Raw genomic sequence first — 17,882 nt, forward strand, 5'->3', positions numbered from 1 at the left:
ATTCCTCCCCCCTCCAGGAGAAAAATAAGATTAGATAGAGGTCTGCCTCAACATTTACAGATTCCTGACCAAATGGTTGTTTGCAAACAATTTTATACTATGAGATGTATCAGCCAAGATGCACAATATAGCAGAACAAAAGGGATACAAGTCAAGCATGTCCAGAAAATTTCATTGTTCAGCCAAATGGGACCAAGAGGGTAATTACAGGATAGGATCAGAACAGGTTTAATAGAATCCCATGTAACAGAATGTAACCGATAAAATAATTTCACCTTGCTGGGCAAACAACCTATTTCTTACAGAAAGTGCTATTTAAAACTTACTGATACATTTCTATTCTTTGTGCATATATAAGCCCATAGGAGACAGATCTCAAGAAGTAATTGAGAAAAAAGTACAGGTGACTAATATACAGGGAAAACATGTGTTTCTAAGACTATGAAATACAATAATTCCTGTCATCATCACCTTTGAAACCACTTAATTGCGCTATGACAAGATGTGGAGAACAGATAATAGATTTATTCTCTCTGTGTACCTGGTCTATCTCTGAGTAAGCTGTCTAAGACTGCAAAGATGCAATTTACACACAAATTCTAGTGAACATAAAATAATATATTTATATTCACCAATGTAATTAAACCCACATCAAAGGATAATAGCTCTGTCCTCAACCTGGCACAAGGTATCTCAACTATTTACAGCTCCAGTTTAGACTATGAGACAGAACTCATAAAAGAAGTAGTCTCTCTAATTACCCTCTCCACCCCTATGCAGTTCAACTCTGATTGCCATGAAGGAAAGTAGCCTAAATAATGGTATACTTGTTAAGCAGCCTGCTGATTGTAAAGGAAAACATTTCAGGGAATTTATTCTGTATGATATAATGGGACAGTGTGATCTTCCTGAGGATCAATCTGTTTAGTTGTTCAGGCGCAAGACTTTTTAGTTTACTCTGTGCTTCCTTTCAGTTGAAAGAGTAAACAAACCATTTTTATAACTGATCCAATTAGAGAAGTATGAATCCATCCTCACTTCGCTATAATTCTATTCCGGTAACACTTTATGTGGAAGCAAGATATTACACAAGTGGTAACATTACAGCTCTGTTGAAACATAAATCTCCAGCTGTTTACAAAGTAAAAAAGAACAACAGCATTTTGACAACATATTAGTCTCAGTGACACACAAAGTAGTGGCTCATTACTAGGAACCTATCCCATTACAGAAATTAAAAGAGGCACCAAAAAGGGATTATTTGCCCACAGAACCCAAAACTGATTTCAGCAGATTATTTGAGTGATATAATGGTATGCATTATTGAACATTCATGCCTTATGAGTTTGGACATTATGAGCTATTTTAATAACTAATAAGTAGATTTTTTAAAGTGTGCTATTGTGAAACACTACGACAACATCTGACTGTTTTGATAGGTAACCTACACCCTGGACAAGAGGCTACTGTTAGAAAAGAATATGGAGAAACAAAATGGTTTTCAAGCGGCACAGGTGTCAGACAAGGGTATATTTTATCTCCCTGTTTGATCTGTATGCCAAACATATCATAAGGAAAACTAGATTAGATTTGGATGCTGGAGTGAAAACTGGTGGAAGGAACATTAACAATCTGAGATATGTACAAAATACCACATTACTGGCAGAAAATAGTGAGGACCTGAAATGAGTGTTTCTGAAGGTTAAAGTAGAAATGCTAAAACAGGGTTACAGTGGAAAATCAAGAAGAGTACTAAAGAATTTATCTACCATCCCACCATCTTATAGAACCAACAAATGTGGTACTTATTATAATGACCATGTTTGCAAGCAACATTGACAGATTGCCACTGAATTTTAAATTAGAAGATTCTCCATCCTCAAACCTGGCCAGAAACCGCAATGTGGAACTTGCTCTCTCCAGTCTCTTGTAAGTGTTCCTCTGTTTTAATCTTTAAAGCAAAACTGAAGATATTTCAGTTCTGAGTGCTCTTAGAACATTATTTAATACAAACTTATCCCATGCTTCCTCCAATTTCCACTCTTCTATTTATCCTCACAAACACTGAGGTCAGTTAGAGTGGGAAAAAATGGCTGACCCAAGGTCACCTATTAAGTTTCAACAGAACTATAACTACTATTACCACATCAGTGGTGTCTTTCCCCCATTAATTTATTTTTTAAAAAAATCACTAATTTTAGTTTAACTTTAGTTGTACTGCACTTTAAGCAGAATGTCTCAAAAATATTTGGCTTAAAATATACTGTTTCCACACCAGAACATCACACACACACACACACACACATTCATTTTTAGAATGCTATCTTCAAAATGATAACAAGAAAGATAAGTACTATACCTTAGTATAGTATACAAAGTGAATAACTGGAGGGTAAGAATGCATTTTGAAAGTCTCCTCTATAAAAAGCAACCTAAAAATAGCAGCACACACACTGTCATGAATGCTGTTTCTTTGTCCAGCAGCAACAGTATAGCTTTTCACTGAGAAAAATAAAAGTATCCTTGCCATCATTTCAACATTCAAAACAAAGGCAGGTATTTCTACAAACCGGACAGCTTAAAAAAAAAAGTTTGCTACTAACAATCAGAGACTTGTGAATTCAGCTGATGAAATATTTCAGAAAAAACGAAATCATAAAAATTTTAAAAAGGTAAAAAGTAAACATCACCTGTAACTCATAAGTTTGCATATTATTGCACATGAGGCATTACCAATATGCTCCTGACATCTTACTACACATTACACATTTTGTAATCTAACAGTACAATCCTAAAGAGACTTACTCCAGTCTAAGTCCATTAAAATAAATAGGCTTAGACAGGTGTAACTCTCTTTAGGATTGCACTGTAAGTCTCCAGAAGCAGCTGTCTCTATCCATTCCATCCAGTTTATGAGTGCTGTGGCTAAGGGAGAATAGGCATAGCTTAATTCAGACAAGATGGAGTTGATCCTGTTTAGCAAAACTGGAGCCTTGAAGGGGATTTGTTGTCCACCCTTGATGGGATGAGTCTGTTGATGTCTTCAGTTAAAAGTTGAAAGTTAAAAGTCTAGAGGCAGTTTTAGACACAGTTCTTTTACTAGAGTAAAAGGCCAAGGTAGCAAAAAGTGTCTTCTATCAATTACATCTAGTTTGAAGGCTGTTTTATTTCTTGGACTCAGTAAGCCTTGACACATTGATCCATGCCGACGTTAATGTCAAGAATAGACTATTGTATCTCGCCACACAGGGGGCTTCTGTTGAAGACAATTCAGAGTCTTCAAGCAGTGCAAATCACAGCAGTGGCTAGCTACTCAGCATATATAATACCAGTTTTAAGAACTCTGCACTGGGTACTAGTTTACTGCTAAATTCAATTCAATGTGATGGTTCTCATCTTTAAAGCCCTTCATAACTTATGATCCACATAGGATGCACAACTACATAGGATCTCCAGTTAAAAAGACCAGGTACGTGATGTGAAAGACTTCTGCATGAGATCCTAGAGAGCTTCTGCCTGTCTGTGTAGACAATACTGACCTTGATGGACCAACTGTCTGATTCAGTATAAGGCAGCTTCACGTATTCATGTATAAATGCTATGGTGAAACTGTGGTATAAGACTGTTTGAATTATTAAACTAGTACTAATACTCAGAAATTATTTCTGGTTCTTTGCAAATTATATCACATTTATTCAGAAAAACCTTTTCAAACAATGAGGTTAATAATGACTACTGCATAGCCTAAATGCCATTTTTGCTTCTGAGATATTTGGTTCTTTAAACTGCTACCTGTATCCAGGTACTCAGTGTCCTCTGATGTTGTTATCCACTAGTACTGCCTGGCAGCTTTCATTCTGGAATGGGCATATCTGAACAAAACAAAACTGGCAGATCAGAACAAAAAGTGCATATTTGACCTTATCACATCCAGGTTTACAGTCGCTCAGAAGCAGCATATGCATTTTGAGCATGTAGGTAAATATTACAGCTACTGAATACTGCAAACTTATCTTTTGTTTCAGCTCAGCTTTCTCTCAACAAGCAGGCAACCTTTTCGACCCTAACACATTGTTCACTGGTTGTGTGGCTGCATCATTTTATATTCTGTAGTTTGCCTTGAATTTCAGCAAAAAAGCCAAGTAGATAAATAACTGCTTGCAGAATAAACAGGAAGTATTGGAAGAATCTGGATTTTACAACACAGCTACAAGGACACACATCCAATGAACTCACTACATATAGTTTCAAGAGTACAATAATAACTACTGACTTCCCTTACAGGATCATTGTAAGGAGTATCAAGATAGTGAATGCAAAACACTTTGAATACAGCAGCATTATATACATTGCTCACAACCCTTTCAACACAGAACACCTTTTTGAACCAGTTTTGATACTGAAAAAAGCAAACAACTTTTCAAAGTTCCCTGCTGCTTACTGCTGGGAAGTGACTTCATCATATGTCTGCCACACACAGTTTCCTGATTCAAACGTTATTTGTACAAATGTAAAAGTACCTGCAGTTAATTAAACACCAGCAAGTAAGATGGTTTCAGTAATTCAAGACAACAAAGAACACAAAAAGAAAAGCTCCTTTGAAATAACTGCATTTTTAACACTCTAAAACTATTCCAGTAACATAAGATGTGCAATTGAGGACACGCCACAAGGGCCATAGATTATTTAAAAGATGAACAGGCACCTTTAGGATCTATCACTGGCTATCAGTCATGACGGCTAAATTAAATCCTTGAGCTCTGACACAGTGTGCCAGTTGCTGGGGTAGCAGTGAAGAAAGGATGCAGCTTTCATGTCTTGCACATGGACTTTTAAGACCCACCTATCTGGCCACTGCACAAAAAAACAATGCTGGCCTAGAACATAAAAAGAGCCTGCTGGATCAGACTTGTGGCTATCTAATCCAGCACTCTGTTTCACACAGCAGCCAACCAGTTGTCCTGGACTGCCAAACAAACAGGGCATAGAGGCTGCCCCCTCCCAACACTGGTACTCAGAGGTCTGCTTATATGTTTATAGAGGCTCCCTTCAATTACCATGGCTAGCAATGAGTGACAGTCTTCTCCTTCATGAATCTAACTCCCTTTTAAAAATGCCTGTGCTTGTGGTGATCACTGCATCCACTGGCAGAGAAGCCCACAGTTTAATTACTCATCGAATAAACAAGTATTACCTTTTGTCAGTCTTATTTCCCAATAACTGCATTGGGTACCTGAAAGTTCTAGTATTATCAGAGGGAGAAACACCTGCCTCTATCCATTTTCTCCACCACATGAGTAATTTTATAAACCACTCCAGTCATCTTTTTTCTAGACTAAAAGCTCCATCCCAACAAGACGGAAGGGTTACTGATGAGCAGAATGTTTGAACCAGGATTTAAAGTGCCCCCTGTTCTAAATGGGACTGTACTCCCCTTGAAGTAATAGGTCCATAATCCGGGGGTGCTCATGGAGCCTGACCTACTGCTACATAAGCAGGTGTCAATTGTGGCCAGGAGTGCCTTTTATCAACTGCAGACTTTCCTGAGCAGAAAAGATGTGGACACTGTGTTTAGATCTAGATTAGATTACTGCAATGCACTCTATGTGGAGCTGCACTTGTCCTACTATAGGGCCAACATCACTCCAGACTTGGCTCATCTGCATTGGCTCTCAATTTGACACCAGGCACAATTCAAGGCGCTGGTGTTGGCCTTTAAAGCCCTATATGGCTTAGGACCAACATATCTGAAGGACCACCTACTCCCTTCCAAATGTACCCAACTGTTATGATAATCATTCATGGCCCTACTTTCCACAACCACCCTAGCTCTTTTTCAATCTCAGACTCAGACATTTCAGAACCCATCAGTATATACATTTAAAAATAGGATTTTTCTTTGTTCTAGTATGTATCACCTAACACTTAAACACATTGAGCTTCATTTGCCAAACTGTTGCCCACTCACCCAATTCTCTTGCAGCTCTTAGTTTTCTCCATCCTGAATAATTTGCAATCATCTACACACCCTGGCTACTACATTGCTGACCCCAATACCAAATCATTTATGAACAAATTGAAACAGCGCTGATCCTAGAACTGACCCTTTTGGAACTTCACTGCTCTCTTCCCTCCACTGTGAAAATTACATGGACCAGCCTTGTATCCATTATTGTTTACTACTGCTCTAACTTGGAAGAGCAATCACTCTCTATTCCAAAGCACAGTAGTAACATTCAATGTCAAAGTCAGCAGCCATACAGTAAGAAATGCAGATCATTTAGATGGGCTGAGAAACTACCAGATGCCTGACTCTTTTTTTCCAGTCACACCTCCTCTAACAACTCGGGTTCGTTTCCCACATCTTTTTTGTACTAAGAGAACTCTGGGGAAAACACACACACCACTGACATCAGCCAATCAATTTGGCCCTTCCTTTCTAAATAAGCTTCAGGGTCACATGAGGGAAACTGAGGCTGATAAGGAAACTGCTGAATGGCACACAATGAAGCACTGGGAGCTGGAACCAGGAGTGCTCGTTTCTCAGTTCGCCACACAAAGCTGCTTCAACGTTCAAGTAATGGGCGCGGGAGACCATATTATTGCAAGAGAACAGCTGCTTCAGGTACAAAATATCCCACCTGAGCGCTGCGTCTGAAGGCAGTCTCCTATTAAAAGGCCTACAAGGGAAGGAATCATAACCTTCCGACAGGCGATAGCCCAATGATCGCTTTGATGCCTTTACGAAAACAAACACAAAACCTGCGGGCCTGGCTGCTGAGGGACGGGGACAGCCCCTGCCCAGAGGAGTGAGAGCACCAGGCAGACAGCGAAGCCGCAACTCAAGGGGAACTAGATAGAGGCCAACAGAGCCCAGCTTAGCGGGGCTGTTCTTCGCCCACCAGAAGACGACCAGGCAGCTGGCAAAGAGGCCGGAGATGTTTTGAGGCCGAGCAGCCAGCCTCCAGGGCAGCTGGCCACGGGCTCAGAAAACTCCCCAGCCGGGAGGCAGGTCATCACTAGGGCTCCGCAGACCCAGACGACAGTTTCCCCCCCGCAAGCCGCCGCCCTCTCACCTCAGCTAACATCATTACAGGCGGTGGAAGCCTCCGGCTCTAGCCCCGCCGCATGGTGGGCTCGTGCACAGCCGCAGCAGCCCACAAGATCGGCTCTCGCCGCCGCAAGGCGCACGGAGCCGGCTGTCTGTCTGGCTCCTCAGCGCTCCCTCCGTATCGCCAATCCCACAACAGCCGCCTCCGCAGGTCGCTCAGGAGAGGCGGCCATCTTGAGAAGGCTACGTGAGACGCCGACGCCGCTGCTCTCCCCGGCTCGTCCGCCCAATGGGGCGGTGAGAAGCCGGGCAGGCCCGGCCGCTTCGGCCGCCCGCCCCCTCCTACTGGCTCGCTCTGCCCCTCCTTCGTGCCGCTGTAACGCCTTCTCCGGTTTGGGTTCCTCCCCCGGTAAACGGGCTCCTCGCGTTAACTGAGGGGGTGAAAGAAAGGCTGGCGGAGGGCGAGAGTTCTGGACGGAGTGCGGCTTTCTAGTCAAGGATGGTATAGAGTAGCAGGCGGGGTGGTTGTTTGAAAAGACAGTGCTGTGGAAGCAAATCGCTGGGAAACGCTGGGCACAGGGCCACTTTAGACAGGCAAGGCACGAAGTCTCTTTCTGCGCTCAGTGCAAGTGACAGGTGGTTGCCTGCTCCCTCGTGTAAAAACAAATCCCTGCCCTGGCATGTCAGCGTGAAGGTTCGGTCTAGCAAGTTTTTTCCCGCCACCGCCTCCCTGGGTGAATGGAGCAGGGAGGAATCTTGCTGCTCGTAGCTTCTGAGCTGAATACTTGTTTTTCCTTCCTGTCTCCAGGTGTAAAGCTTAGGTGTGGCAAAGGGTATGAGTCAAAGTGACCCTGGCTCCAGATGTCTTAAAAAGGAAGGACAAGCATGCCCATTGGAGACAACTGGAAGAGCTCTCTGAAGGCTCATTTGATATAATGGGAGCCATGGATGCGAATTGAATTGAATGGGCTGTATTGAACTACAAAGGTATTGAATGGGCTGCACTGAACTACAAAGGTGCAAATAAAACAGCCACACACCCTCTGTTGGCATTTGTGGATCTCATAGCTAATTGTTCTTTAGAGAGTTCAGTTCCCATTCTTTTCAGACGCAGTTCTTGTCACTTGTTTCAGTATATTCCTCTTGGCCCTTAACCCATGGCTCATGCCTTGTGGCCTTTGATGAGCTGGTCAACTAGGCCCAAGATATGTTGTGATATTTGTTTTTGAATTTTATTTCTATTGTTGTATACTGTTTTGGGTCCCTTCAGGAAGAAAAATTAGAAATCAATAGGGTGAAGTTCTAGAATCCAGAAAAGACTTTGCCAGGTGATTTTATTTGAGCCTTCAGACTTTTAATGTGAAGGCTGAATAATCAAAAGAGAGCACATGAAGGGATATTGGGATAGGCTAAGGTGGGGTGTCAAACATGTGGCCCAAGGGCCAGATCAGGCCCCCAGAGGGGTCCTATCAGGCCTCTGAGCAACTGGTTGCCATCTGCTTCCTTCTTCCTCTCTCTTGTTTCCTTCTGCATCACACTTTGCTTTGCCAGGCTTGCTTAATGACACAGGAGCTATGAAGCAAAGCCTCTGCTTTCTCCATTGGCTGAGGCTCCTCCTTAGGGGAGGGAGAGCTTGCTTTGCCAGGCTCTCTTAATTGCACAACAGACCTACTGAGCCAAGCCTCTCTTCCTTCTATTGGCCAAGGTGCCTCAGAGCAAAAGTTGCCAGTTATCAGACTGTTAAATAAACAACATATTGCAAAAGTGCCAATGTTTTAAGCATATTTTATTTTAAGTTTTTAAAAAACCTTTAATTGTATTTGTCTGTGTCCTTTATAAAGTTTATATTTCCACTACCTGGCATTACATTTTATGACAGACATGGCCTGGCCCCACAAAGTCCCATTTATGTCAGATCCAGGCCTTGTAACAAATGAATTCAACGCTCCTGAGCTAAGGACACAATCACAATGGCTTGAGGTCAGTGAGATAGTCTTTAACACGTTTTTAAATGACTAGGTGTCATCCTGCTAAAAGGGTGTGTACTTTTTTCCACCCTTTCAGTATGTATTTATAGATGCCAGTGCAAATACTAATCCAGATTTAGTGACTAGTAAAAATTATAACTTTACCAAATTAAATACTACTGCAAGTCATCTTGTATGCATGGTGTGGGACAGCATGACATAGCAGACTTTTCCAAACAGGATGTGGCTCCTGGATTAGGTATTTCATAGAACAGACTGCTTGAATTGGAGATTGTGATTTGGGGTCAAGGGATGAGAGCTTCACAGAAGCAAGGAAGACTAGTTTGGGCATTCCAGGTTAGGAGACAAGGCTAAAAAGAGTACAGTTCATTTGAAATTTGGGTGCTAAATAAGTGTTATGGAACTTAAATTAAATATGGAGAAAAAAGAAACAAGTATAGGGAATAACCATTAAAAAATAATTGCTACTTGTGGAATTATGGTTGAAAACAGTAGGAATGAAACTGGCATAGTATGTTGACACTAAATACAGGTATGAGAGTTGACTGATTGTATTTCAAGTGGAGTGACGAGATGTGTGGAACGACATGACAGCTCCAGAATGCATCAGTGTGATGGGACCTGCGTGGGTGGCAAGGCAATTGAATGATATCTTGAGTGGAACTGCAAGATGTGGGCTGGGAGAAACCATTGTAGGATGGAAGAAATTATAATTTCCTCGATTTTAAAATGGGTGGGGGCATACTTTAACAACCTTGTTGGATGGATATGTAGTGCTTGAATATATGTTACAGTATTCCACTATTATGTAATTTACTTTAGCATGTTTCTGCATGCAGACATAAAACTTGGTATCTAAGTAAGAATGAACATGTGTAGATGGCCTGACTTCGATGTACATTTGTGCCTCTTCACAGATTTCTTCTTATTTTAAAGCAGTATTCAAATAGTACCTTACATAGTTTGAAAGTATTTAGAACACTTTTGAACTAATAAACCACAGTGTTCAAGAAGCTTGATAGCATATTGTGTTCTATTTTCCATCTTTGGTTTCCTTCTCCCCAATGAAAACGAATGTGGATTGAGTGGATGTTCAAACATGAGAAAATCATGACAAATACATACATACCATATTTTATGCTGGTATCTTGTTGCACTGCGTTTACAGCGTTCTTGATTTCCTTGATAAATGTTTGTGAGTCATACTGAGATCTTACATGAAAACATAGAATGTGGTCCTGAACGGGCACAGCAGTTTTTAGAGCAGACCTCACAATGCAATATCTTTTGCATTTTTCTCTCACACTTTGAAAATATGTGTTCAAAGCTGAGCTGGAGTAGAATTGTGTCTTGATTTTTTTGTAAATTTAATTTCAGTATTTTATAGTGCCATCCTAAGCAGAGCTACACAACCTGGGCTTTTTTTCCTGCTGGAGCCCACAGAATTGAAGCTCTGCCAGGGCTAGCCAGGACTCGGGCTGGCCTGACCCACCATGCGGCAGCCACGTGCTCACAGGCCAGGCATTGTGGCCTAATATGCAAATGAGCTCCTGCTGGGCCTTTTCTAAAAAAAAAAAGCACTGGTTACAACCAGTGTTCCCTCTGAGCAGAGTTAGTGTGAGCTTGCTCACAGTTTTTTAGCCTCTGGCTCACACATTTTTGTCTTAGCTCAGGAAAAATATCCCCAGAGGAAACTAATTTATGCAGCAGCTCATGACTTTAATGTCAGTAGCACATGAAGTAGAATTTTTGCTCACAAGACTCCATAGCTAAGAGGGAATATTGGTTATAACCTAAGTCCACTGAAATCAATGGGTTTAGAAGGATGTAGCTGTGTGTAGTATGGCACTGTCAGTGTGCAGAAGAGTTTGTATTACAGACAAATGCTGGGTGGGATGATTAAAGGCTTCACTTTGTTCAGTAAAGTAACAACACAGTCCTGTGTAGTTATCCTAGTATAAGCCAGTTGATGTCAGTGGGTTTAGACTGGAGTAACTCTGCATGGGATTGCTTAGGTTTCTTATCCAGGACCAGGTCAGACTGTGGAAATGTGAATGAGTGGTGGTAATGTGGTGGTAACCTTTGAACATGATACTGAGACAGCATTGTTCAGTGAAAGGATAAAGGAAGTGCATGGCATCCACTGTTCTCAGTATTCTCTTATCTTTGTACTTGTGCAATCACAGTGCAATCCTAAGAAGAGTAGCATTTTTTAAAGTACCGGTATATTGACTTCAGTTGACTTAGGGTATAACTGCTTAGGAGTGTAATGTAAGACTCTCATTACAAATGTTGCACTGCATTGCTAAGATGGCTGCACAACAACTCCATTAATCTATCTAGGGCACCAGATGGGGAAAAAATGGGTCCCGATAAAACTGTTAGGGCTAGCAAAATGTCCTCCAGGATAAATAGTGTTGTTCATTGTTACTGAAATAGCATATGCTGCTTCTGGTAAATCAGATCCTGCTTTTCTGTTACATTCTTTTGCCGTTTGTTCCCTTTCTTGGCTTTGGGGAGGGGGAGCTGGGGGAAATTTGAAAGAATGTGTTACAGTCTTCCAGTAATCACCTCAAGGAATTTTCAGGATGGCTACTGTATGATTCCTGCTACATGCTTCCCTTCATTAATTAAAAAAAGAATAGCTTTTAAAACCAATGCAGTTACTCAAGGCACAGACAACTTTTTCAAGACACTGCCACTGGTTAAATATTTTGAGGGAATGTAAGACCACTTGCAAATGATCAAGGATGCACAAGCACTGTAATTTGTATGCCATTCTGGCACAGAGTGGTAAAGCAACAGTACTGCAGTATTGAGGTCTGAACTCTGCTCACGACCTGAGTTCGATTCCGGCGGAAGCTGGATTCAGGTAGCCGGCCCAAGGTTGACTTAGCCTTCCATCCTTCCGAGGTCGGTAAAATGAGTACCTAGCTTGCTGGGGGGAAAGTGTAAAAGACTGGGGAAGGCAATGGCAAACCACCCCGTAAAAAATCTGCCGTGAAAACGTTGTGAAAGCAACATCACCCTAGAGTCGGAAATGACTGGTGCTTGCACAGGGGACCTTTCCTTTCCTTATGAGTAAAATGAGCATGAATTTATACATTCAGATTGGCATGCAGCCATTGTAGATCTGTGCCTCTTACCACCTTCGGGATTGTATTTTTGGATATTTTTTGAGGAGGTAAGAGACAAGTCCTTTGGTGACTGATAACTTATGGCAGAGTTTCACACATGTAGTTTATTCGCTTATAGTGGTAGCCTGCTTGTAAATAAAAGCAGATAACTTAGTGGCACCTAAAAGACTAACAAGCTTTAATTCTAATAAGCTTTCATGGGCCAGAGCCCACTTCAGTAGGTTAAGTGGTAGGTTCTTATTAAGAAAATCCACATTATTATGACAAATAAGTTGTAAATGGCAGAGTCAACGGGCTATGAAATGCAGGATATACCAGGGAGAGATATAACTATGTAAAATTCCAGTGTAGTCAAGAGAAGTATTGAAGCATTGACAACAGTAGCAATCAATAGTCCAAAGTCACCTAGTGAGCAGGAGTTTTATCCCTGCTCCTTGACCAACATTCTCACTGCTACATCACATAGTAGCATGCCACAGCTGGCACACTAATCCAGGAAGGGAGGCTGGAGGGCAGAAATGAAGGGGAAAGAAGACAGAAGAAAGAGGAAGACTTAAGACATGGCATGGGTCAGGAGACACTAACATGGGGATAACAGATGGAGATGAAGACAACAGTGCAGAGTACAGAAAGCAAGCGGAGTGCAGAGAGAAGCGGGAAAGTGAGATACCCTAGGTGGTAAGAACGTTGTAGGATGAAGAGGGGTGGCTAATGTTGAGGGATCTGTGATGATCATGGAGAGTGTCAGAGGGTGTAAAGGAAAGGTTGCAGGAAATGGGATGTAGAGCAGATGCTGGGGGGGAAGTAGATTCAGACATCATTATGGGAGGCTTGCAATGATATGAAGATAGGGTTGCCAAGTCCAATTCAAGAAATATCTGGGGACTTTGGGGGCGGAACCAGGAGCAAGGGTGTGACAAGCATAATTGAACTCCAAGGGAGTTCTGGCCATCACATTTAAAGGGACAGCACACCTTTTTAAATGCCTTCCATAGGAAATAATGAAGGATAGGGGCACCTTCTTTTCGGGCTCATAGAATTGGATCCTCTGATCCAATCATTTTGAAACTTGGGGGGGGGGGGTATTCTGGAGAGAGGCACTAGATGCTATTCTCTCTCTCTCTCTCTCTGTGTCCCTCTGAAACGAAAGCAAAACAAACCGAGGGACTGTATTGCTGACTGTTCCCATGAAGTACATCCTGCTCAACTTTAAAGGCACAGAGACACATGCACATTTTGAAATGGACCTGTTTGCAGGTTTCTAAACCTGCTGAAGAACTAGAGGTGCATTGTGGTTGTGGGGCCGGGGCTTCCCCCACCAGCCAGCTGGCTGGGGGCGGGGGAAAGCCTGTAAAACGGGGGGATCCCCCGCTGGGACCTGGGGTTTGGGAAGCCTATATGAAGAGAATGTGCACTATGAGGACAGGAAAAGCAATAGGGGTTATTAGTGGTACTGCAGGGAAAGAGTTCTCTGTGATGCTGACCAAAAGAGTGGTTAAGCAAGAATGAGTTTTCAAATGTGAACTGAGTTAAACTGTAAACATGGTTTTCTGCAACTGTCTTATAAGCCAGAGCATGTTATAGATAATAAAAATGTAGAAGTAGCCTTTAAAGTGATTTGCTGTAAATCCTTGCTCTAAAGAGTAACTGTGCCTTTGCTTTTTTACTTCTTCAGCTCAATGATTCTGGCCCCTGACCCTTTATTGCATCCATTTCAATTCTAATCTTGTTTTTGAGAAACTCATGCTGGACAGATCCTTGAGACACTCCACTAGTCACTCCTCTACAGGAGGATAAGGAACCATTAACCAGCACTCTTTGGGTGCGATCCGTCAGCCAGTTACAGATCCACCTAACAGTAACAGGATCTAAACCACATTTTTCAACCTTGTAAACAAGAATAGTAAGAGCCCCATGGCACAGAGTGTTAAAGCTGCAGTACTGCAGTCCTAAGCTCTGCTCACGACCTGAGTTTGATCCCTAGTGGGATCGATTAGTGAAAACTGGGTTTTCAGGTAACCAGGCTTGAGGTTGACTCAGTCTTCCATATTTCCGTGGTCGGTAAAATGAGTACCCAGCTTGCTGGGGGGAAAGTGTAGATGACTGGGGAAGGCAATGGCAAACCACCCCGTAAAAAGTCTGCCATGAAAATGTTGTGAAAGCAATGAAATGACTGGTGCTTGCACAGGGGACCTTTCCTTTCCAAACAAGAATACTATGTGGAACCTTATCAAAAGCCTTACTGAAATCAAGATAAACTATGTCTACAGCATTCCTCTGATCCAGCAAGGTAGTATCTTTCTCAAAAAAGGAGATCAGGTTACTCTGACATAACTTGTTTTTGAGAAACTCATGCTGGCTCTTAGTAATCATAGCCATCTTTTCTAAATGTTGAAGGACTGACTGTATGATGATTTGTTCTAAAACTTTTCCAGGTATAAACATCAAGCTGATGGGTTGGTAGTTACTTGGATCCTCCTTTTCCCCCTTCCTAAAGATGAAGACATTTTTCTACATGCCAGCTTCATGTATTGGGTTCTCCTCCATTCACTGATAACTTTTCATCTTCCTCTTGTTGTCCTCTTCCTCCTGCTGAACCTAAATCCCACATTCATAAAGTAATCTCCGCATATCAGGTTTTTATATTTACTGTATACATACACAAACAGTGCCACCCTAAACAGAGCTGCACTCTTCTAAGCACATTGACTTAGAAGAGCCAGTTGGCTTAGGCAACCAGTTTGGTGTAGTGGTTAAGTGTATGGACTCTTATCTAGGAGAACCGGGTTTGATTCCCCACTCCTCCACTTGCAGCTGCTGGAATGGCGTTGGGTCAGCCATGGCTCTCATAGATTTGTCTTTGAAAGGGCAGCTTCTGTGAGAGCACTCTCAGCCCCACACACCTCACAGGATGTCTGTTGTGGGGGAGGAAGGAGCAGGGGCGTAGCTAGGGCTTTGGGGGCCTGGGGCCCAAGATTTATGTGGGCCCCCCTATGTTTGTGCACGCCGCCAGAAACAGGATATGATGTCACTTCCTGAAGGTTGGCAACTCTACTGGAAAAAGAGTTAAAGAACTCAGGCACTACCACAGAAAAGCCTTGCCTGTGATGCCCTCCCCTTAGCATTTAAATGTGGGGATGGAGAGTAAGAAGATTACAATGTTGAACAATTCAATGGGGTGGGTCCTGCCCCTAGCCTATCACCCCATTGATCCAAGTGTATTTATTTATTACAATATTTATATCCCAGCCTTTCCTTTTGGCTCAAGTTTGAAACCTTCCTCCAATCTAAGTGGCTGTAAGTGGTACCGAATAGAGGAATATCTTACCAAACATGATATTCTCTCAAAAAATCGCTTCTCCCACGATCTGCTCTACTTTAAAAATGATTTATGTTATTAAATGTTTAATGAATAAGTGAGTTTATAATATAAATCTGTTTAACTTTATTCTTACCCTGTGGAGTTTTAAGTATCCAAGATTGTTTATTTCCATATTTGTATCCTTTGTTTTTCTCTTTGTTGTACACTATGACCTCACCAGTGCTTTTGTTTGATGTTTTTTTTGTTATATGTATATTGTTTTTTTTAAAAAAACTGATTATTATAATAATAGATACAAATAAATTTTAAAAGGAATAAGGCTTTTGACCCTTGTCTTTGGTCAGACAGTAATTATCAGAATAACTTCATCTAGGTCAGTTTAGGATAAATGAATGTGGTATAGTTATTTCAGGAGCCATGTTTAGCATTATTAGTTTGACTACAGAGCAAGGGTCAATATTTCTCACTTATAGATGACATTTTATATTATCAATGGTAATTAGGCTAATGTGGGGACCAATTCCTGTATATTTTTGCACATTTGTTTATATTTTTAATTTTTTAATTTAATTAACATTATTATTGGGCCTATACATTTATATTTTCTTAACCTTCTTGTACTTACTTCGGTTTGGATTGGGTTAAATTTATTCTCCTCACCCCCTTTTTCTTATTTTCAGTTAAGATTAAAAATGACCCATTATAAAAACTACATGTGTAATCTTTAATAATCTGTTTATATTTAGAGGCCCCTCATGATCTGAGTCCTTAAACTCAAGTTGGCTTAGTTTGGACATAAATCCAGCTCTGGTTCCTCCATACCTTTACCTGTGAATTCAAATAATCTTTCCCTATAAGGCATGCAAAGGCCAATGCTGGCACAAATTGGGGGAAGGAGGGGCTCCTATATAGTTTGAGTACACCCAAAGCTCAGCCCTACAGTTTTTTGTGTGTGGGATATTTTTGTATTTTCATGTGTGTGTGTCCACACTTGGAAGTAATGATGACCTCTGGTGACCCACCTCTACTGGAGGCCTGAAAGATATTCAGGGAGGTGGCTGAATAAGCCTGCCCCTCTCCTCCAGACTGGGTATTTCAAGGAAGTATCCCATCCAAGTACTAACCACAGTTGACCCTGCTTAGCTTCCAAGATCTGATGAGACTGAGTTTACCTGGGCTAACCAGCCATAAATCTGAATGTGTTCAACGGGGCTTACAGTCGAAGTGAGCCCAAATGTTCCAGCCTGAATCTGATCATCCTGTGTTGTCAAATCAAATAACAAAACAAAAACTAATCCCAGGGTTGCCCAAGAGGGAAAAAAGCCTCAAGTCTAGTTCTACCCAAACAGCAGCTCAGGTTGAAAACCTGCCTGTGACAAATTCCTCTGGCTCTGAAGGCCTCCCAAGATTGAAGGTTTTCAGTTTTAAATTAAAATCTCAATACAAAGAAAACTGCCATAGATGTATCTAAACCTACTGCACTGCTAACTGGCATTCTTGATGTCTAATCAATTCCACCACCACCACCACCCCACCCCCCACCCCGCCAAAATCTAGCAATCTGCCTTAAGTCTCAGCAGAAAAGCGCGGGTCACTTTAAAAATGATTACCAGAACTCCCTTCAGAGTCCAGTCCTGCTTGTCACAATCTTGCTCCACCTGCAAAGTCCCCAGATATTTCCTGAGTCGGACCTGGCAACCCTAGCGTGATGTGGGATTGTCATTGTACCTTCTTCACAACCAAGTCAATGACAAAGTAGTTTGGTTTGCCCGGGACGTAACTTGGAAGTACAAAAGAATGCAGCCTCACGCGTCTATAGAAACGTGTAAAGGAAAGAGTTCCTGCAACAGCGGCCGCTCCTTCCCCCCTCCCCTCCCCTCCCCTAACCAACCACGGGCTAGAAAGCCCCGCATCTTTGGATGTGAAGGCCGACCTGGCGTGGCAACTGCTTCCCTCTCCTCCCCCCCCCCACAAAATCCCCCCAAACCGCAACCCTGAACGCTGGGCGAGGAAGGCAGCCCGCCCTGCAGGCAAGGAGGGGGCGGGATTCACCTGCAACGCTGGCCGGGAGGCGCCGCGCTGGCTGGCAAGGTTGCGTTGGGAGGGCGGAAAGAGGAAGCGGGAGAGCTCTTGCTAGTTACCGGCCGGGGGCGGCAGCAGGCAGCTTTCCCAAGGGCACTCGAAGACGCAGCGCTTGCTTGCTTAGCGGCCGGAGCACTGAGCTGGGACACAGCCATTGTTCGGGACCCCCCTTGGCAATTGCGGGGGCCCCCCAGACCTGGGGCAACCCGCCCCCCCCGCCCCCCCTCCCTTCGCCACTGGGAAGGAGATTGTGAGCCACTCTGAGACTCTAAGATTCGGAGTGGAGGGCGGGATATAAATCC

General features: G+C 42.5%; 1 protein-coding gene across 6 annotated transcripts in view; it reads right to left on the reverse strand.

Annotated features, from left to right (window-relative positions):
• SNX13 (sorting nexin 13) overlaps positions 1–7,513 on the reverse strand; it is a 112,803-nt gene extending 105,290 nt beyond the window's left edge. For 2 of the 6 annotated variants that reach the window (XM_060248610.1, XM_060248612.1), the window contains exon 1: positions 7,077–7,359. Coding sequence is in view for 4 of the 6 variants with exons in the window: in XM_060248612.1 (XP_060104595.1) it covers positions 7,077–7,091 (15 nt within the window). In the remaining 2 variants the exon portion in view is untranslated. Of the gene's footprint in view, positions 1–7,076 lie in introns of all 6 variants that reach the window. The other 4 variants (XM_060248608.1, XM_060248611.1, XM_060248613.1 and 1 more) reach the window with 4 other exon arrangements.
• Between the last annotated feature and the right edge of the window lie 10,369 nt (positions 7,514–17,882).

Source organism: Heteronotia binoei, chromosome 10 (genome assembly GCF_032191835.1).
Source record: "Heteronotia binoei isolate CCM8104 ecotype False Entrance Well chromosome 10, APGP_CSIRO_Hbin_v1, whole genome shotgun sequence".
NCBI classification, from domain to species: domain Eukaryota; kingdom Metazoa; phylum Chordata; class Lepidosauria; order Squamata; family Gekkonidae; genus Heteronotia; species Heteronotia binoei.